The sequence below is a fragment of the Lingula anatina genome, chromosome 3 (assembly GCF_051362555.1).
Source record: "Lingula anatina isolate TDL-2025a chromosome 3, LinAna3.0, whole genome shotgun sequence".
Lineage (NCBI taxonomy): Eukaryota > Metazoa > Brachiopoda > Lingulata > Lingulida > Lingulidae > Lingula > Lingula anatina.
This window is the reverse complement of record NC_141769.1, coordinates 28,516,706-28,538,831: the sequence shown is the minus strand read 5'-3', so window position 1 is coordinate 28,538,831 and position 22,126 is coordinate 28,516,706. Positions and strand designations below refer to the sequence as shown.

General features: G+C 37.6%; 2 protein-coding genes and 1 long non-coding RNA gene across 6 annotated transcripts in view; 2 read left to right on the top strand and 1 right to left on the bottom strand.

Annotated features, from left to right (window-relative positions):
• Positions 1–22,126, bottom strand: part of LOC106174963 (TNF receptor-associated factor 2) — a 41,329-nt gene that overhangs the window by 8,981 nt on the left and 10,222 nt on the right. For 3 of the 4 annotated variants that reach the window (XM_087007362.1, XM_087007363.1, XM_087007361.1), the window contains 2 exons: positions 550–767; positions 199–265 (listed from right to left, as the gene is read on the bottom strand). In XM_087007362.1, the coding sequence (XP_086863488.1) occupies positions 199–265; positions 550–767 (285 nt within the window). Of the gene's footprint in view, positions 1–198; positions 266–549; positions 768–1,928; positions 2,642–22,126 lie in introns of those variants that run through there. The other variant, XM_087007360.1, reaches the window with a different exon arrangement.
• On the top strand, positions 670–4,097 carry LOC147763173 (uncharacterized). Its single transcript, XR_015333307.1, has 3 exons — positions 670–808; positions 2,855–2,936; positions 3,443–4,097. It is a non-coding gene; the product is annotated as an uncharacterized LOC147763173 (long non-coding RNA).
• Positions 17,401–21,843, top strand: LOC106181382 (caspase-3). Its single transcript, XM_013565752.2, has 5 exons — positions 17,401–19,185; positions 19,487–19,627; positions 19,884–20,043; positions 20,228–20,370; positions 20,759–21,843. Exons 1-5 carry the CDS (start codon positions 18,849–18,851, stop codon positions 21,142–21,144), a joined length of 1,167 nt encoding a protein of 388 aa, XP_013421206.2. The 5' UTR covers positions 17,401–18,848; the 3' UTR covers positions 21,145–21,843.

Here is a 22,126-nt window from a genome sequence, read left to right as displayed (position 1 = left end):
TCTACTAATTCTATGTTGGGGTAATTTTAATTAAAATTTAAATTAAATTACTCACAAACCAAAGGCTCATGGTACCATACAGCAATTATTGTTTATGAGGCCTGAGCTAGAGACAAAAATAATCTCCCTGTTACCCTGGTAGAGGGTAGTTAAACAAAAATAAACTGGTCAGAGTGTACTTCTTGTTATCTTCATTACCTTCGACTGCGTAATGTACACCTTATCTCCATCATCTTCGCATGGTTTACAGACTGGATCATCCAAGCTGCAAGAACAAAACCATATAACACAGGCTTATTAATTTCAGTTTAGAATATGAACGAAAGGAAGATATATTTCCATATTTAAATCTAAGCGGCCCAAGAACAATTTAGCACGGTTTTTGAATACCAAACAGTTGAAAAATACAGGTTATCTTATCTTCTATGTAGACTTTGCTCCCATAATCCCATAAGTAGGTTACCAATTTCATCTGCGTTTAAACTCCTTGTTTGAGTATCTTAATAGATTAACATTTATCATCTGAAAAGTAATAGCAAAATAACGTACCTGATTACATACTCAAAACAATCTGCACAGTATCGGTGTCCACAGTGACTCTGCACAGGCCTCCGTAACACCAAATCACAGAAGCTACAGAGATACTTTTGAATTAAATCGGCTTCAGGAAACAAATCAAAGCTGTAACCACGAGGACTTCCGCTGCCATTTTTGGTATTAGTTGTTGTACGGGTTATTGTTCCCCCCGCCTTGTCTGTGGCTATTATCTATAAAAGAGTAGGACAGGCGTCAAAACCCGAAAAGTCCGGTAAGTACTAGTTAATAATATTAATAATATCAATATTATTAATATTATTAATAATATTAATAATAGGTCGCTGGGTAAGGTTAGGACAGGATAGAACATGTACAATTTTTCTAGTATATACATGTACACCTAGTCAAAAATAAAATCAAACTAGTTAGAATAAGGCTTCACGTACGTTGCTAAGTTCTTCAAAAGTGTTGTGTATTCATATTGTTTATGTAAATATGTCACACAGCTTGCACGACGTAGTGTAATCTCGCTACATTTGGCCGCACGTTGTGACCCGCATTTAAGACCCCATTTCCAGAGATTAGATCGATCTACTTTAGATCGACCTAACTCCCTGGGGGTTCACGTTAAATAGCTGTCAGCCGGGCGGACACGAAGGTTAATTACCCCCTTACATCTTTCAGTAGGCGGGACGGTCGATTAAGCCGGCTAGGCTGACAGTAATCAAGTGAGACTTCCCACAGGGATAGTATCGATCGCTTTTGATATTTAGCAATGGTTGCCATGGAAATAATGGATAAATTACAGAAAATTGTATCTTGTCAGATTCTTCTTGGCATAGTATAACTTTCCGAAAAATTTCAAATGGATATTTTACCCCATTCAAAAGTTATGCCAATTTTGTTTAATTGATTGGGCAATTAGGTGACACTTTTGGCTTCCACTGTTACATGTACATATGCTTGCTTGGCCGACTAGCATTCTTGAAATTTGATAACTTTTGATTGGCTTGCTTGATTTTCAAAGATTGATATTCATTCGCGCCCTTCCGAAATTGGGGATTTCCAGATATACTATAGATACTATTCTGACTTTGGACCAATGACGGTAAACAAGGGCTATATATCAATAAAAAGCTTTCGTGGTCAATGCCCTACTTTAATTTCATGGGCCGATTTTACAAAACTTCGTCGATCTTCGTGTTATTCTTCTTGTGATTCTTGGCACATTTTGGTCCATCTTTAATACAACACATCCTTGCTAAATTGGGAATTACCGGAAATACCGAACTCTTAATAGAAAATGCACTTCATTCTGACTGCTGATTAATAATGGCATGATGATGATTCATTCCAATACATGTAAAAAATAATTAAGGTAAAAGTCCCACTTCAAATCCATGGGCCGCTTCAACAAAACTTTCTTGATTTTCGTGGTTTTCTTGCTGCTGTTCTTGGTCCATCTGCGACCAGCCCAGACCAACATCATCTTCTAGACACCTCACTGAATATGGCTTTTCATCGCTGTCATCTGTTTCATTTAAGGTCACTATTATGTCTTTGGACGCCAAGTCCTTGGGTTCAGTGGCCCTCTGCTCCACCCCATGGTGGCCGTGACAAATGGCAAAAATAATCCAAATGGCACCAGATGTGCGACCAATCATCAATGTCTTCACCAACTGATCTATAAAAGCTGTCCGAGGCATCTCTTCTGTTCCAACACTGACCACTTCATCTCTGCAGTCGTGTCCGTTCACAATGATCACCGTGCCCCTTTGTCTCTCAGACTGTCTCGAATGTGCCTCAACAATATCTGACACGTTTTGATAAAGTTCCCCCAAAGTGTTAATACGAGTGTACCAGGTTCTATGTGCCGTCGACGACCTCAAAAAGGCATCGGCATATCGTTTAACGCAGCAACAGCTGATAGGCCTACTACCAAGAGCATAGGAGGCGCTGACTGTTAATATTGCCACTGTTGTTGATGCTAAGTTGACCAAACACTCGGTTAGAGAGCTTATGGTAAATTTTTGCTCCATTTGAGACAACTGCGTTACAAGATATTGCAGCGAAAATCAAATGTTACTCATAAATAGGCCTACTTTTTTATCATGGGGGATTTTTATGACAGAAATGCCAATCCAATCTGGTCGAAGCTGAGATTTTGTTTAATATTCAACAAACAAAGTATGCTTACAATAGTTGACAACTGTGAAGATCGTCCCACTTTTTTATTTACCTATATAATTTTATAATTATTATCTTGCACCATCTTCTTGCAAAACCCTCTCTAGGGGATTTCCTCTTTACTTCGTAGATATTTACCGGCTGGTGTAACTAAGAACAGGCCTTACGCGCAAACAAATAGTCCGACGCGATAAAGACTAAAGAGCACGAAGGTTAGTGGCCTATAATGCAAAGCATATAAGTTTCGTTCAGTGGCAGTTCACTGATAATGTTGAAGTAGATTTGTTTAAGCTGAAAACCTTCATTATTTCACCTCGTTCATACGGGTACTTTGATTGTTCAAAGGTTCAAAAAGGTCTACCCAACCCTTTCCACGCTCGGCTGTCACCTTGATTGAGTGTCGTAAAATCGTAAAATCGCAACATAAAAAAAAACAAAATTTGTTTTGAATACTTAAACCGATTTCGAGTTTTTTCTTAAGGATAGACTACTCTGACACTGTAAAGTCGTTTTCTGTGTTTTTTTTAAGGGTTAGGCACCTTTTTTTTAATCATGTAGAGATTTTACAACAATCGATTTCTGACCAATCAAGGTGACAGCCGAGCGTGTTTATTCCTTGCTAGATACTCAAGCGAAATGCATGTGCATTAAGGCCGCAGGTAGGATCCAAGTACCCACACTGAGGAAAGAAAGTCTGTTGTTTTATTTTTTTTTTCAGATATGATTTTAACATTACCGTCGAGTTGGATTATGATCGGGAGTGCTTGTAATTCAAAATGATGAGATGGTAAACAAATATACCGGTGCGCCACGTCACCTAGTCTAAATTAAGCGCGGGGAATTTTCAGGATATACTCTAAGCTTCATGGAGAGAGAAGGCGACCTCTGATAATAGGGGTAGGCAAATGACAAATTTTTTTAAAAACAGGTGGATTCTGTGGCCGTTTTGGCTGCTGAACACAAATCCGACAATATTTTTTACCAAAGCTAAAGATTTATATTGGTTTCTGCTATTTGTTTGTAAAAAAAGGAAGGGGGGAATGGCTTTTTTGGCCATAATTTCACAGTAAAGTGCATAAAAATTATGGGTAATATGTCTTTCCATATGTTTTGGGGGTTGCAGAGTTCATATATTAGCATATTTAAGACAATGGTGATATTGGTAGGGTGATATCTTTAAAAATATGTTATTTAAAACAAATATACGCTTCGAGTCTAAGATAAATGCAAATAATGACCATTATGTACATAATGAATTCGTGGATAACAGTTTGGTATTAAAAACAATGCTGAAAATACCTTCATGGACGTGTACAAACTAATGTTATAGTGTAGAAGGGACCATTCCCACAGATATTTGGATCGATCTATCTCCCGGGGGAGTCTCACTAAATTGCTACCAACTAAACCAGCTTAAATGTCTGTCACGCCTAATAAAGCTGTAAGGGGGTTATAATATTTACCCCTAGCTGACTCGGTAGGCGTGACAGACATTTAAGACGGTTTGGTTGATAGCAATTTAGTGAGACTCCCCAATGAGTTACACCGATCCAGATGGATCTATCTAGGCATGGAAACCCAGTCTAATTTTCCTTTTCTTCGGAACAGGTGGCATCAACCTCTAACAACCTCTAACCTCTTGACACTAAAAAAGGTACTTAGTTTCAGTTGTGTAGTTTAAGAGTATCTCGCCACCACCATGAATGCATCAATAAGAAATACACTGAGATCAGAAGGCACTGTAAAGGCCACCTCACACTTATTCGGAATCAGCAGTAATCAAGCAGAATGAATCGGAATGAAGAATTTTCAAAAATTGGCGCCACATTTGGTGGGAAGTTTCAAATTGACCTAATTCTTGTAAGAATACCATTGGAATACTCAGAATACGCTTCAAACCTGCCTGGAATGATTCATGCACATTTTAGTGTATTAACTCTTAAATGCATCTCGAATGTGGTTGGAACACATGAGGAATGCTGCAAGAATATTAAAAATGCGACTCATAGTGCAGTTAGAATACACTTTGAATGCTATTCGATATTTCTCCACTTGGAATGCACTTCGAAAGTTCGAAAGGACGGGACGCAAGAATGGGCCCGTAGATTTGGAATGTGCTTCGAATTTTTAGAACACACTTTAAATATCCTACGACATTCTAGCTCATTCCGCCTATAGTGTGACCAGGGTATAAATGAAGACATTAAGGATATTGTCACCCTTCACCCAAAACTCCTTATATACTGCCTTACATACATTATATTGGGTAACAAGTAAATGTTCAGTGTTCAGTGATTGTATTAAGTAACATATACAGTTGTCATCTTACGGTTAACATCATAATTGCGATTCTGGGGTAAACACTGAAATTTCTGTTTTACCTGAACACCCATGAACACAGTTTTAACGCCGATTTAATGACACCATTAAGTACTCCCAAGCCCTGCCAGCGATTTTTCTTAAAGTCTTAGTTTAGATTTTATCGTTGAAAAAGCAAAATAATACCTTTGTTTAATGGAAATCTGTAATTACAAGCTCATAGTTCCATAACAAAAGCATTTAAACCAAAACGCTGGCACGGGATTGTAGCTCATGCTCTTGCAGTCCACTATGCCAATTTTTGTGGAAATCTAGTTTAGGGATAAAGATACACCCCATACCGATTGCTATCTCACCTAAAAAAAAAAAAAAAAAACGCAGATATTTCATATTTTCGAGAGTTATTTCATTGTTTTAAATCAGCACAACGATAGATACATTATTGAATAGTTAGATGCAGAAAAAAAACTCATTTTCGGTATCTGGAAGATAATAAAGGGTAACAATGTCCTTTATGCTCCGCTACTGAGTGTACTACTATAAATATACCTGTATGCAACTAACATTATGACTACTCTATATGGCAAGACTGTACATTTTCATGAGAACCTTGAATAATATTGGCCATATTTGTTGTATTATTGTTTTCTCAAATTAAAAACCACAGTTGCATATACATTGGTATTTTTGTATACAAAATGGTAATTTAGGGGCGATTTTTACCTCAAAATGACCAAAAATCCTCTTTTGCCCAAAATGAAATGGCCCAACAAAAGTGATTTATCTATTTTGCATTCATTGATCATAAAATCATATGGTTAGACATATAAAAAGCCATACTTGAACTGATATTTAAAAGTTTACATGAGAAATCTGTGATTTGATGGGGAGTTTGGTGGTCATTTTGAAAAATCGCTTGATACAAATATCATATGTAATCTGAAATTAAAAAAAAGACATTAATTTTGTATTCAGCAGCCAAAATGGCCACAGAACCCACTTGTCTGAAATTAAATTTCCAAAAAAAGGTTACATTTACCCATCCCTACTGATAATGAAACAAAATCTATTGTTGCAACTTAGTCCCAAACAATCGCGTTCTTCTTTTATTCCCACTGCGTATAAATACACGGTAGTTCGCTCTCGATAGTCTCTGGCGCATTGAGAACCCGCTGAATGGGCAGGTGAGGGAACTTCAGTTCTTGGCGAGGTGTTCACAAGAAGTAGTTTTACAATCGGACCATGGAATCGTGGTTCAAGTAACTGGAGGATTAGAGAGGGCTATACCGCCTCCGGGTATTGTACCACCAGCTGGGGTAAGTGCATTCGTATGGAAAGGCAAAAAAAGGGACACCACCTCCAGTGTTGAGCTTGACAAGCTCTACAAAATGCAGTAAACAAAAATTTTCAATATATTTTCTGAAAATTACCATTTAAAACAGAATCATGGGTAAAATTTTTAATTAGTTTTAAGTAAGTAAGTCAAAGGTCAATTTCAAGATCACAATTAGATTGTTTCTGCTCGTTTTTGAGATATAAAGGATAGAAAAGTTGCAAAGTTCAGTTCATGGTGAATAGTAGGCCAAAGGTCAATTTAAAGGTCACAGTTAGATTGTCAGAATATGACTTCCTATTCAAGTTCAATAGTAACTATAGGCGTATTACTGCCAGTTTTGGAGATAAAAGAGATGGAAACCTTGTAAAGTTCAGATCATGGTGAAAAGTAGGTCAAAGGTCAATTTTAAGTTGACAGTTTGATTGCCAGTATATATCTTCCTATTCAAGTTCAGTAGTAACTATGGGCATATCACTGCCAGTTTTGGAGATATAATTAAGTGATAGAAAAGTTGCAAATTCAGTTCACGGTAAATAATAGGCCAAAGGTCAATCTTATGCTGACAGTTGGATTGCCAGTATATGACTTCCTATTCAACTTCAGTAATAACTATGGCCCAATCTCTGCCAGTTTCGGAGAGTTCAGCTCATGGTGAAAAGTAGGCCAAAGGTCAATTTCAAGGTACGTCACATTTAGATTGTCGGTATATGACTCCCTATTCAAGTTCAATGGGCGTATCTCTGCCAGTTTTGGAGATATAAGGGATAGAAATGTTGCAAAGTTCAGTTCAAGGTGAAAAGTAGGCCAAAGATCAATTTTAAGGTGACAGTTGGATTGCCAGTATATGACTCCCTAGACCCCATTCCCACAGATTTTAGATCTATCTATCCCTGTGGGGAGTCTCACTAGATTACTGTCAGCTTAGCCGGCTTAAATGTCTGTCCCGCCTACTAAAAGCTGTAAGGGGGTAATTAACTACCGTGCGCGCTCGGCTGACTGCAATTTAGTGTGAGCCCCCAGGGATCGATCTAAATCTATGGGAATGCACTCCTAGTCAACTTCAATAGTAACTATGGCCCTATCCTATCTCTGCCAGTTTTGGAGATTTAAGGGACTAAAATGTTGCAAAGTTCAGTTCATTTAGAAAAGTAGGCCAAAGGTCAATTTCAAGGTCACATTTAGATTGCCAGTATATGACTTCCTGTTTGAGTTCAATAGTAACTATGGCCTTGTCTCTGCCAGCTTTGGAGATATAAGGGACTAAAATGTTGCAATTTTTGAGTTACAGTAATGTGCCATAAATTTAGTAAAGAAAAACTTAACTGAAATAAAGAAAAGGTCATTTTGGTTGATATTCATGAAATGGGAGGTGCTCAGAAATTCCACATGTTCGGATTTCATGAAATAATGTCATTTTTTGACCAGAAGTTGTCTGCCTCGCTAAGATTTATGCTATCTTTTCCATACGTTGGAAAAAAAACGGACACCACTTTCAGTGTTGGGCTTGACATGCTCTACAAAATGCAAAAAACAAGAGGTCTTTAGCATTTACGGTTCCTGAATTAGCTACTCCCGTGAAAATGCCCCAAACTCAAGAATACGAAAGATAACCTGAAGGATAATGCCTGCCCATAATATTATAGGTTAGGTCTGTGTAGTTTCTGAAAATCGGGAGAAATGATTTTTTTCGTAAAAAAAAAAGCCCATTTTAAAAAAAAATTTGGCCCATTGACCTTGGAATAAAGGTCAAAGGTCAAATCCAAGGGCATATTTGAAATCTTCACATATGACTTTCGGTCAGTCGTCTGTAGGAATTTTTCCCATAATTCCTTCGGTATGGTAGATATTGAGCATTTAATTTTGCCAATTTTGGACAAGGGTGCATTGCGACAAGCGCCACACCTAGTTCCCAGCACCGACGAAGCCCAAATTTTACGTGGATCGAGTTGAGATTATACGTGACCAAAATCCAAAAGATGGGTACGTAGGCCCTTGTAGCCTAAGAGGAGAGGCGGTAACGGTGACTTGGCGGCGGAGCCGACGCTGGGGGTACAATTATCGATACATAGTCCGTAAGATATGGTCGGAAAATACGTAAATAAAACAAATATGCTGTTCATTTTTTTGTGATTGTAAAATATTGTGAGTGCTACAAACCCTAAATATCCTAAAGTATTTAATTGTAGGTCGGCCAACCTCTCATTTCGGCCATTTTTCCTATGTTTTAAACTCTCAGATTGGAACATTTTACTATCAATAGGATGAGCTGGCCACCCAATAGTAGCAGTGGTGTCCCTTTTTTGTGATCTCGGCCGTTAATATCATAGGAAAGCTACAAGACCGGTAGAAGGAACGGCAAAGACTGCTTAGCAGTCGAGCCAGTCCCTTTAAAATGTCAAGGTCAAATTAGCCTCATTACCCGCAATAGAAGCCTTCCTATTCTTACACCCCATTTCCATAGATTAGATCGACCTACTTTAGATCGACCTAACTCCCTGGGGGTTCACGCTAAATAGCTGTCAGCCGGGCGGACACGAAAGTTAATTACCCCTTACAGCTTGTAGTAGGCGGGGACGGACACTTAAGGGGGATTATCTGACAGTAATCTAGTGAGACTCCCCGCAGTGATAGATCGATCTAAAGTTGTGGGAATAGACCCTTACAGTCGGTTTCAGGATTATCTAACCCAGAACGAGGCTCGATTTTAGGACTAGGGTAAAACATTGGCTTGCGCCCATTACTCTCAATGATTTTGATTTGTTTTATCCTAGTCGGCCATCCTGTGACGTCATGCCAACTGTAAGAATTGGACATAATGTAAAAATTATGCCGAGAGGACAAAGAGTTTATATGCTTTTTGCTGACGAATAACGAATATTTTTCACATTTAGTATGATAACCGGTCTTCTGTATTCATTATATCAGACAAAAAGAAAAAAAATATAAGCATAAATTACACTTGCAATTATGAAATTGGTTCATTTCAGTGTCGGGGGACACCTTAAAGACTTAAGGGCGAGACTCTGTACACCTGAAAATCATTTTAGTAAAAGCAATACAAAAGTGACTTGCAAAGCCTGGCTCGTCTCAGATTATTTCTCACTCCACTCTTGCAAAGATCCTTCAAAGTCACACTTGATTCGATGCTTAGTCGCAAGACTTTGGTGATCTCTACTGAATTTAATCGCGTCAAAGATTTGGATTGGGCAACCCATAGATGTGATAAAATTAATAAACTTAATGGGAGTTTTCCCTTTTTTAACTGTTATGGCATTGGTTGCATTTTAAAGATAAGATAAGAGTTTATTTAGCCAATTATAAACAGCGGAAATCATTTTACTATTGGAGCAAGTTTGATAATATACAGAGTAAAAGTAATACAACAGATAAATTAAGAATTTTGTTTTTAAATCAAATTAAAATGCGTCACTGCACTTGAATAAAAGCTGTTTAAAAAGCGTTCACTGCCTTTAAAAGTTAAAAGTCTACTATTGCTTGGTAAAAACGTAAAAAGTGATGGTGTAGGGTGAAAAGAGTCTTCCATGGTTTTGACAGTTCTTTTCTCCATTCTTTTTTTTTTTAAATATCATCCAGTTTGGGTAGATCCTGTCCGATAGTCTTGATTGCAGTTTTTACAACGTTGGTTAGTTTCTTTCTTTCCTCCCCAGTTGTTCCGCTATACCATATTATAATTCCGTACGCCAGAATGCTTTCAATTACACACCTGTAAAAATTGACCAAAATAGGCACGTTATCAGTAAAAATTCTCAATGATCTTAAAAAATAGTCTTTGCCGTGCCTTCTTTACACGCTTCGCGGTGTTATCTTTCCAATTCAATTGACTATTCAGGTGTATAGGCCTACCAAGTAGTTAAAAATCCGCTACTCTACTATCTTCAACATTACCAATGATTAGTGGTGCCTTACATTCTGATTCCTTCTAAAATCCACTATCATTTCTCTGGTTTTAGCTACGTTCAACGACTCAACAGATACTCTATATGTACTCTCGTCATTATCAGTAACTAGCCCCACAAGCGATTCTAGGACAATCCCCCCCCCCCGGACACTTCCCCCGGACAATCCCCCCGGACGATTCCCCCCAGGACAACCCCCCCCTCTATATGCACTCTCGTCATTATCAGTAACTAGCCCCACAAGCGATTCTAGGACAATCCCCCCCCCCCGGACACTTCCCCCGGACAATCCCCCCCGGACGATTCCCCCCAGGACAACCCCCCCCCCCCCCCGGACGATCTCCCCCCCCCCCCCCCCCCCCCCCGAAGAATATTTATTTATACACAAAATATAAAATAAAGTTAGGCCACACTTTTTTAATTTTATGGATGACATCCTGCGCGCGCACCGATTTTCGCCCGTTCTCCGAAAAAAAAAAAAATCCCCCCCCCCAGCCCCCAACGAAGTCGGTTGGCGCAAACGTCGTTATTGAATTTGCCAGGAAATGAGCTTTCTGCGCATGCGTATTATCGCCACGTGGAAATGTGGCCGCTTTGCCGTCAAATTCATCTCTAGGATAACTTTCAAATTACACGACAATTAAAGTCATAAAGAGAACGGGTGCCGTCGTTTTGGATTGGTATGCCATTGATTTTGGGCATGGAGATATCACCTTTTTACAATTGTGCGAAAGGCTGGCGGCCGCCAGCGATTATCGCCCGAAAAATTTCAGTGACATTCTGTACAAAGCAGCACATAGGCTACCAGGTTTTCTGTAGCGAAAAAAGGGTCGACAAGGGCGTCGAGGTATTTGGTGGGCTGAAGGTCGGACAGGCCACCTGACAGTTTGGCCGTGTGAGTCGAAGTAGACAAAATGGCATCGTCCGAAATGACCTTTAATAGATTTGGTAGTATTAAGCATATCTTTGCATCATTTTTTTAAACATTTCTGTGAAGTGTTCAAAATGCTTTAATATTCTGAGAATACGAATATTTGTTTGTTTGATATTTGTTTTATTGATTGCTATACCAACAAAATGCATGAAATAACCTTAATAGATTTTGTAATAAAAAGTATATCTATTCATGACTTTTTTTTTTACATTTCTACGAAGTATTCACAATGCTTTAATATTTTGAGAGCATGGATAAAGACATATTATTAGTTTGATACGTGTTTCTGTGGTAAAATTTGTGTTTCCAGCTGTGTACTGACAGCATTCCTTTACTTAAGCAGTATTTTTTTTTTTTTTTTTTGGACCGTTTTTTTTTTTTTTTTTTTCGCCCTCTCGCACCGATTTTGGGGTACCCAGAGGATGTCATCCATAAAAATAAAAAAGTGTGGCCTTACAAAGTTAACATTTTTCCATCTCTCAATGGGGAAGTTTGTTCGTTTACTAGGCTTCCTGTAATCCTGTAATGTACCTGTAGGTTAACGTTGAATTTGCATGTTTTGGAATTTCACATAAAACGCACGTTTACAGTTTCGTTTTAGATTTAGAAAGCAATTCTACTATATAAACCAGCACACAACTTAAATATTTTGGATACTGTAACCGCTTTAAATATTGAAATCAATGACATTTGTAACAGGGTCTAACACCGATCTATTTTGATAGGCGAACAGAAGTGAAATATAATGTACTGGCTGCTGAATCAACTGTGAAAAAAATGGGTCCATTGCAACGTTTCATTAGTTTTGCAAAGGTAAGTGCACAGTAAAATGTTTTGGATGAAAAGCACCAACTGCATAACAATTTGGAAAGATGAAGTGTTAATCATGGCTTCCAGAGAAGAATACGATGGACTGATGAATGACTTGCAATATTCACGGATATTACTGTTCCTTTCAATCCCATATTTCACAACAAAATTACTGACAGATTATTGACTTCAGTGAGATAACTTTCTTCTTTAATGATAAATTAAACTTTACACAGCTTTTGACAGCACGTGTGACAAAATAGGTAGGCCCCTACTCAAATCTGACGAAACGGGGTCACACACACATATTTTTTTATGATTTGAAGAACTTTTATCTTACTATTTCAACAAGTTTATTTTTCTAGAAGTTCTTTCTAGAAGTTCTTTCGAGGCTAGATACGAGACACTAAGGATCTTAAAATAAATGGATATTTTCGACAAGCTAGGTCTGCATGGTCAGAAGACTTTTCAAATGACACTTTTATTTAAATATTTTAATAAAGTATTGGGTGTTTTATTTAAGTTACGAGAAAAATAATGTATGGAGCAAATCAGTCGTAATCTGTTTTCGAAGTATTTTAAAAGACTGATGCTCAAGCTTATATTTAAAACTTTTGAATTTGTACTGATGGGTCCAAGTTTATCACTTTCAAATCTGTCTTAAACACGACAGTTTAGTTTCTATGGACGGCCATCAAGTAAAATAACTCAATGCCAATGCTTCGATCGCTTCTTGGCAAATGGTCTGAAAAAGATCATGCCTCGCCTTTCTTGAAAGTATGCACATACAACATGACCCTACAAAGTATAATGCAGTGATTTCGAAAAATCAGTGTTAGAAATTGGAGAATGGCCTTGCATGGATATTACTTTAACATTTAATCTTTGAGTTAACGTCTCTATTTGTAAAAAATATACTACTTCAACTTTTGTGTTGAGTAAACGCCACTATTTGTTAAAGTTTCCTTCTTGTCTTATTCACAGACATAACTTTTCTTTACTTTCAAGGTCATGTCAGTGTTTCCATCGACGTTGCATTTTGCCGTGGGACTGACCTCTATGTTATGCTCCGCTTTGTCATCTTGGTCATTCATCAAACAAGTCGGCATTGTGGAGGAGATGAGGAATTTATTTTTTAGTTTATTTCGGCTTCAGCTATTTGCTATTTATGTGGTCATTGCCATTTTTATATTTAAGTGGGCAACAGAATTAGATAGAATATTTGGTGCCAAGACGAATGTCTTTATTCTGCAGCGAAAAAGTTTCAAAAAGTTTTGCAACCGCGATTCTTGTTATATCATGGCAAAACTAGTCGGTGTTTCTGCAAGAAATACGTGGCCGTACCTCAAGTTCGCAGCACATTTGGAATCTATAATTGCACTTATGGCATGGTGTATATGTAGTTACAGGTATTTTCCAATAAGTATGAGTTTGGACGATTTGCCGGTGATGCTTGCTGAAAACTTCTCGGTCCACATTTCAGTTGGCATTTGTTTTCTGGATAGCTTCGATTATTACCAAAATTTTTTTAGCACCATTCTCATAAAAGGGAAATCAATTCTCGTTCTCACAAGGAATTTTCAAAGGGTTACCCTTAGCAGAATTCCATTCAAACTATTTTGTTTTCTGCAAGAATTTTATTTATGTAGCCAAATGTTCACAAGCACAACGAAGCTCTGTTTTTGCTCCAAATTAAGTAGGATAAGTCCATATGACTGAAATTGTCATTTATTAATGACGAAAACTAATAAGAAACAAAGTTACAAAACCGGGGAGATAATAAACATCCCCCAAACTATATAAGTGCTAAATATAAAAATAATAAAGTATGTTAATGAAATGTAACCAGGATTAATTATGAAAAATATGAGAAATCACAACAGCTATAGGAGCAAAAAGTTGGCAGTATGTTAATGAAATGTAACCAGGATTAATTATGAAAAATATGAGAAATCACAACAGCTATAGGAGCAAAAAGTTGGCGCAAATGAAAATAAAACCGGGGAGATAATAAACATCCCCCAAACTATATAAGTGCTAAATATAAAAATAATAAAGTATGTTAATGAAATGTAACCAGGATTAATTATGAAAAATATGAGAAATCACAACAGCTATAGGAGCAAAAAGTTGGCGCAAATGAAAATAAAAGGCTTATGAAAAATATGAGAAATCACAACAGCTATAGGAGCAAAAAGTTGGCGCAAATGGTTGGCGCAAATGAAAAGAAAAGGCAAAAGGCACATACTAAAGCCGGCCTAGGCTGAGAGCGAGCTACGCAACCCCTACCTTTTTAGGACGGGGACGTAGGTTTCCTCATTGCTCTGACAGCCCAATCATAGAGTTGTCTCTCTTGGCCTACGTACTGCCTCATATGCCCTGCATAGTACATTTACCTAACTATAGTTTTAAAGTAATAATCTCACATGTATGATATATATCAATAAACAAATGATAACCAGATAATCTGAAATGACTAATTAATGTGCCAAATGAGTTATAGCTAACAAGCATAAATACAACCATGTTACATTGAGCCAATGCTCAAATCTGCTTCATTAGTCATGGAAAGAGAAAAAAAATATGGGGGGGGAGGGGGGTTTGAATAAGTTTACCAAACATCACCTCAAAATTTTTTACTCCTGAATAATGCACTTCTTAATGTTGTGAATTTTACGAGAAAAGTGAGGGAGAGCATTAACTGTCTCCTGAATAACTGAACTCATATGCCTCTGATTAGCAGGCCTACCAGAGGCAAAGTGGCACTGTCCAAATAGGTGCCCCCCTTAATTATGTCACACAGGTGCCGCTTGAAAGTAAGTAAGTCTAAGTGTTAAAAACACCACAAGGATGAAGGCAGGTGGTAGGGGAGGGTGGAGGGTGTACAAATAACAATAAAGAAACGTAAGTAATAATACAGTGTAGCTGCTAAAACTGCGGGTAAATATATCCGCAGCTACAAAGCTGAATGACTTCTAACTGAATGCAGCTCGATGGAATTAATCTCCAAAACATCTTTCATAGAATATACTTGTGTGTGCCTTGATACACAGCAGCTAAGACATTCCTTAACCCTGGACATCTGTTAACACCTTGTCTTGGTCAATTACTTAAGGTCAAAATGTGCAGACACAAGACCCAAACAAAACGTTGATGTATTACCAAAAAGTTAATAGCACCACTAAAACAAACCATTTGCTACATAAATACAATTAATTCTCTTAATTGTAGTTTTATGTAGCCAAATGTTCACAAGCACAACGAAGCTCTGTTTTTGCTCCAAATTAAGTAGGATAAGTCCATATGACTGAAATTGTCATTTATTAATGACGAAAACTAATAAGAAACAAAGTTACAAAACCGGGGAGATAATAAACATCCCCCAAACTATATAAGTGCTAAATATAAAAATAATAAAGTATGTTAATGAAATGTAACCAGGATTAATTATGAAAAATATGAGAAATCACAACAGCTATAGGAGCAAAAAGTTGGCGCAAATGAAAATAAAAGGCCATATGATGTGAGAGAAGCTCACATCTAATGAAAGAAAAATCATCCAATATATAGGATATGGCCGAGGCATGAAATTTTTTTTTTTTTTTTTTTTTTAAACATCCATTTTAGAGCTGTACTCAGTGATTAAATATTTGGCACGAACGACTTGCACCCATTGGCAGACATGTTTCAAATTAAATAATTCATTCCAAGAAAACAAAGAAGATGATAAACCAAAAGGCTAAGAGCTGAAATGCGGAAAACAACTAGAATGTCAGACCTAGCTAAAAGAGCACCAGGGCCGAAATGTTGGACATGGGCGATAATCGTATAATATATTGAGTTGTACAGAAAATACTCTGGGTATATTAGAATTAACCGAGTCCAGGTGGGGATAAGAAAGGTCGCGAATAACACGGAATTTATAAGGTTCAGATTTAGTAATAATGTGTAATGGTGAACATTTAAAATATGGAAGAGGGAGATAAAATTGGGCCAGCAATCCGCCCAGAGGATAAACCTGATTAATATAATCCAAAATCGCTTCAGGATGAGTACGGGCTGATAAATGATTATGAAATGCGTGAATGCTAGGAGTGGTGGTGCAAGAAGGCAGGAACCCTTGGAAATATATTGATGAGAAAATCACCTGATGAGGATCCTAACCTTAAGTACCAATTGTAACAGGGAATGGGTAATCGGAGTTGTTAGACAATGTTGTAGGCGGGGTCTGTAACTGGGCGTGGGATGTGGGGCAATCGATTTTAGGATGGGATCCCAGTACTGGCAACAGTGCTAAATTAGCATAGACTAAAGGTGCATTACTCCCTTTTATAAAAAGCAAAAAAAAGATGCATAGACGAAAGGGACGTAGAAAAGGGGGGGGGGGTATTCATGGTTGCCACTTTTAACGGTAACACAGGGAAAACTTATCCCACGGGACCAGTAGTGTTGGTCGTAAGTTGCAAAAGGCGTCATATAAAGACGCCAATCATTAGCATAAGGAGCTTCTTAATGTTCTAATAGATAAGCCGTACGTAAGTAAGTTTACAGAATCATATAAAATTTTTGTTAGAAAATCGCTGAAAACAAAAACAAAAAAAAAAAACTTCAGTCCAAAGGTAAAGGGAAATCAGCGATTTTTACGAGGGCATGTGGATCACTTCCAATGTGGATCACTTCCGTGTGTTTACAGTGTCGAGAGTCTGCTGATACTGGGTACAGGGTATCTGCTGCTGAACGTTAGTCTCTTGCAGGGAGGAGTCGGGAGAAGGAGAAGCGCACGGCATTACTGTGCCGGTGTGATTCGGCTTCTTTCCACCAGGAGCAGTGGATGCAGGAGCCAATCGTCGTTTGCTGGATAATGAGCGCGCATTGGAGACAACCGACATCCTGGACCGCTTACGGTACTCCACCCGGGAGGGGTCTTGGAAGGCATGGTAACATAAAAACAAAGGAAACTAAGAAGACCGAAGGCAGTTGCATTTATATATAAGACAATTCAGTAATAAAAATTTCCCGGGCCAGGTAATTAAGTAAGTAAGCGGAATAAGTAATATGAATAAAATATACACTTGTACAGAGAACATATAAACCCGGCATAAACCCAACGAATAGCCTGGGTAGATATGGCATGAGCCATATTGATATAAGAAGTGCAAAAAATTAAACATCTCCTAGTCCGCCGCCAGAGAAAATCCATGCAGGCAACAGCCTCAGCTTAGCCGTGCACGTAAAAACAGGGATATCTGGAAAACCGACTAGGCAACGAACATATAGCTGGGTGACTCCCCAGAATAGGGGCACAACAGCTCCCAAAAAATTAAAACCTAGTATACCAGATACCACAAAAGGCTCTCACTACTAGGCAAACAGTTAAAAACCTGGGAATACACCCAGAACCTAGTATACCAGATACCACCAAAGGGCTCTCACTACTAGGCAAACAGTTAAAAACCTGGGAAATACACCCAGAACCTAGTATACCAGATACCACCAAAGGGCTCTCACTACTAGGCAAACAGTTAAAAACCTGGGAATACACCCAGAACCTAGTATACCAGATACCACAAAGGGCTCTCACTACTAGGCAAACAGTTAAAAAACCTGGGAAATACACCCAGAACCTAGTATACCAGATACCACTACAGGGTTCTCACTACTAGGCAAACAGTTAACAACCTGGGAAGTACACCCAGAAAAAAGAGCATAAAAACTCCAAAAATGCATATCGCCTAGTCGACCAGAAACCCCTAATAATACTCCACCTGGTAATGCGGACACGGAGACAATCGGAAATAGGATATGAATAGATTACGGCATGTCAATGACAGCCAGGAAATAGGAAATATGGAAACTGCAAAAACACCTGGCCCGATAGGAATATAAACATAAATAAAATAGATGCACACAAAAGAAAAAAAATCAAAAATAACATGATGAGTGACACCTAAACAAAATAGGTAACAACTGTAGTTGCATAACACAACAATTATAAATGTATTGATAAGAACACGTGAAAAAAGGGGGGGGAAATGAAAACAAATACTAGCCTGTGTGTGATCCAAAACTTGAAGTCATCCCGTAAAAGGAAACAGCCGTCGCCGAAACTTGAATATCAAATACTGGTGACTGGAGAAAAGTGAATATTGTCCAAATAAAATAAAGTCACCAAGTAACAAATAACCGTCAACAGCCGTCGCTGAATCTTGAATACCAAAACTGGTGGCTGGGGAAAACTGAATAATCCGAAGAAAATGGTAACCAAGTAACAAATAGTCGTCCCCAAATCTTGAAACCACAAAAGTGATGACTGGTAACCAGTGTACAAATAACAATAAAGAAACGTAAGTAATAATACAGTGTAGCTGCTAAAACTGCGGGTAAATATATCCGCAGCTACAAAGCTGAATGACTTCTAACTGAATGCAGCTCGATGGAATTAATCTCCAAAACATCTTTCATAGAATATACTTGTGTGTGCCTTGATACACAGCAGCTAAGACATTCCTTAACCCTGGACATCTGTTAACACCTTGTCTTGGTCAATTACTTAAGGTCAAAATGTGCAGACACAAGACCCAAACAAAACGTTGATGTATTACCAAAAAGTTAATAGCACCACTAAAACAAACCATTTGCTACATAAATACAATTAATTCTCTTAATTGTAGTTTTTTACCGACCATTCTTCGACCCAATTTTCATAAAAAGAAAAATTCGACACCTTGTCAGGTTTCATAGAAAAAAGAAAGCTAGTCGCAAAGGTAAAAAGAGGAGAGGTGCTGTAAATCGTAACGATGGCAAAGCAATGTTGGTCAACAAAGTCAAACCTGATGTAGCAAAGTTACCAAGGCAGCCTCCAAAAAAAGTGCCCGGTAAAACCACTGGAATAGGCCCAAATTCGCAGATAGAAAGGTCTAAATTTGATAAAAACAAAAACAGTTCTGGTGAAACAAACATGTCCACCGTTTTAACGAACAGTAGTGCCCCTGTGTTAAAATACCCAATTATGGAAAGCTGTGTTCCTGAAATTCAAGAGGACGAAAACTCAGAGGCTTCCCCTCATGTGGAAACTCCACCATACGTCTACCCCAGATTAGGCTTACAAGTTACGGGAAATCGGAGGACCAGAACATGCTCAGAGAGTACGTTCCATTTCCCAAATCGAGTGATAGGAATGTTTTTAGAATTTATTTCATTCCTATATTGTGTATTTCTGTCTTTACTGATGTTGAGAATGCTAACATCTAAGTGATCGGTTATTTTTCGTATAAATAATGTAAAACTATTTTATTATCAGTATATAAACCCTAAAATAAATTTGCATACATGTTTTCATTTAATCTGCATAAGATGTGGCGGCAATTTTAACAATAACAGCAAATTTTTCAGAAATATTACACTGTCCACATTTAAATAGTATTAATTACTTTTGTCCAATTTTAGCGAGTACCGCATCTTCCACAGAGAGTGCTTATAGCATCACTTCGGAAGGCCAATATCGAGGAATTACTCTGATCATTAACAATTGCCGTTATTTCCCAGCGACAAAAATGCACAATCGTTACGGCACAATGAAGGATGAAAGTAAGTATTCTAAATATCCGTGATAACATGTTTCTTTTCTTCTCAAGGTTGTATTTTACTATTAATTAATTAATTGTAGGAAAACGCATCGCACATATCACAAAGGAAAATTAAAGAGGCGCGTTGGGGAGGGTCTTCCAAATCTAAAAATTATTTTTGCTTTCAACACTCCCTCGTAACCTTTTTATACATGCTTATCTACCCATGCCGCCTGGGTGTGCATTTAAAAAATGTAAACTTCTTATTGTCTTTTCAGAGCACATAGAACACGTGTTCAGTAAACTAAAATATAAGGTCATCAAGTTCAGAGACTATACTTGTTCTGACCTGAAACATCGTTTGAGACAGTTGGGGTCTAAAATGGAAGCTCATTACGACTCCTTTGTTTGCTTCGTGCTTTCGCACGGGGAAGACGGGTACGCATCCATTACTCTTTACTGCTTTTATATACATGTATATTCATGACAAAACATATTTCTAAGTTTATTTCCTTAAATTATTATTACAAAGCCAAATTTTTTTCTTTTTAACTGATTTGTCACGCGCATATAAAAGACGTGTAGTTCATGTTCATTTTATTTTTATGTCCCATCCTTTCAGTTATTTTTACACAGTGGACGGAGAGCGTATTTTTTTGGCTGATTTAATATCGTACTTCTATTCGAAGAATTGTCCACAGCTTGAAAATAAACCAAGGTTATTCGTCTCACAAATGTGTCTAGGTGGCGCAGAACTTAATGATGGTATGTACCGACGATAATGCCAACACTATGTAAGGGGAAGAGCACCGTTTTGAAAGCTATAGTATTCTAAAATTTAGCACAAGTGGTTTGTTTGCCGAATCAAAATAATATCATATCTCCAGCCATATTTAGTAGAAAATATATATGGTACTTAACAGTATTTCATAGTGACTTCTTTTCATTTACCTTTTGCAGATTAACCTTTTATGATAAGGGCGCGCTTTTGCAATTGCATGTTAAAGCTTTTAAAAAATAGTCGGTGATCAGATATTTCATAGTGACAAGGCAGAACACTCCAAACCTTACCAATATAAAAAAAATCTCAGGGAAATGCCTCGTCTTTCTCAACCAGGGTATGAACATGCACATAATTGATTTTACATTTCAGGTGGGAGTGCCGATAACACGGGAAAGGAAGCCGTTTCCAAAAGAACTAAATGTAGAAGTGCTATCATGAAAGATGCCGAAGGCGAAAAGGACTGTAAAAAATCATTAAGCACAGTCCCCGCCGCCCAAGAAGCAGATTTCTTGCCGGCGTTTGCAACTTTGCCGGGATGTGCAGCAAAAAGATATGCAGCTACAGGGTCCCCATTCATTAAAACGTTTTTAGGTTGTGTAAAAAAGTACTACAACCGTAAAGGTAGAACACGCAAATGTGTTACAGACATCCTGAAGTTAACTGGAAAAAGGCTAAAAAAGAAAGAGAACCAAGTACACTGCTCTTTTTTGAGCATTAACAAAGCATTTTATCTCACAATTCCTGCAATGAATTAACATATATAATGATATATCAGAATTTCCGAAACATCTAGAAAAATATTAGAGTGTTTTGTCCCCAATGTTCTTTAAAATAAGAACCTTGCTTTGGCCACGCTTTTTAATGACTGTTTATTTATTGTATTTATCTGACTGATAATGTGCGTTGTAACAAAGGAAAATCCATAAACGATATGGTATGCACAAAGTCCTCTTTCATAGTGCAGATCAAATTTACAGTATATAAGAATCCTCTGGTAAAAGAAGTAATGGCTAAGCTGGAACGTGCACGTGCTGCATCCATGTTTTTCTTACTTTTTTTGGAGGGGGTTGAAGAGAAATCTTTTACGAATTAGTAGTAAGTGATATTTGACTTATATGATTTTTGTTTATTTATTGCCTGGTAAAGAGAAGTTAAAGAGGTTAAATTTCAATACATTGAATAAAATGCTTCAAGTAAATGCCCTGAGTGTCAGGGACACTGTGAAGTTATTTTGTTAACTATTCAAACCTTTTCACGGGATGGCTTCACAGTACTGCTGAAGAACAGTGACAATATTGCGTATCCGTCAATCAAAAAGAACTGCTCCGCGGTGAGTCTACAGTTGAATGTCATTAGTCCGAAATGAAACGTAAAACAAATTTAATTTTGCTTTATTTAATTTTATTTACTGTATATAAGATTTAAACTGAAAAATAAATAATATATTTTGAAAGAAAAAGATATACCAGATGTTTTTTTTTGTATTTTTTGCCTAAAAAAAAAAAAAACAAAAACATTTGCTTCTGGAGATATAAACACAAATTACACAAGGCGGGAAAGGCAACTCCAGGCGAGACTTATGACTTCCAAATATGGAGCTCCAGGCGGACATAGGTGTAACGTACGAGACTTGTGACTTCCAAATATGGAAGCGCCCCAGGCAAAATTCTGCCGAACACGCCCTTAGGTCGACGGTACTGGCTAGAGTCAGTTTTGCTAATGTGGGTTATATATGAA

Bases quoted from the DNA above. Each gene is read 5' to 3' on its own strand.
- LOC106181382 (XM_013565752.2), top strand. From the start codon at position 18,849: ATGTTGGTCAACAAAGTCAAACCTGATGTAGCAAAGTTACCAAGGCAG. The intron at 19,186-19,486 runs GTACGTTCCATT...GTCCAATTTTAG, and splicing joins GACCAGAACATGCTCAGAGA to CGAGTACCGCATCTTCCACA. The intron at 19,628-19,883 runs GTAAGTATTCTA...TTGTCTTTTCAG, and splicing joins CGGCACAATGAAGGATGAAA to AGCACATAGAACACGTGTTC.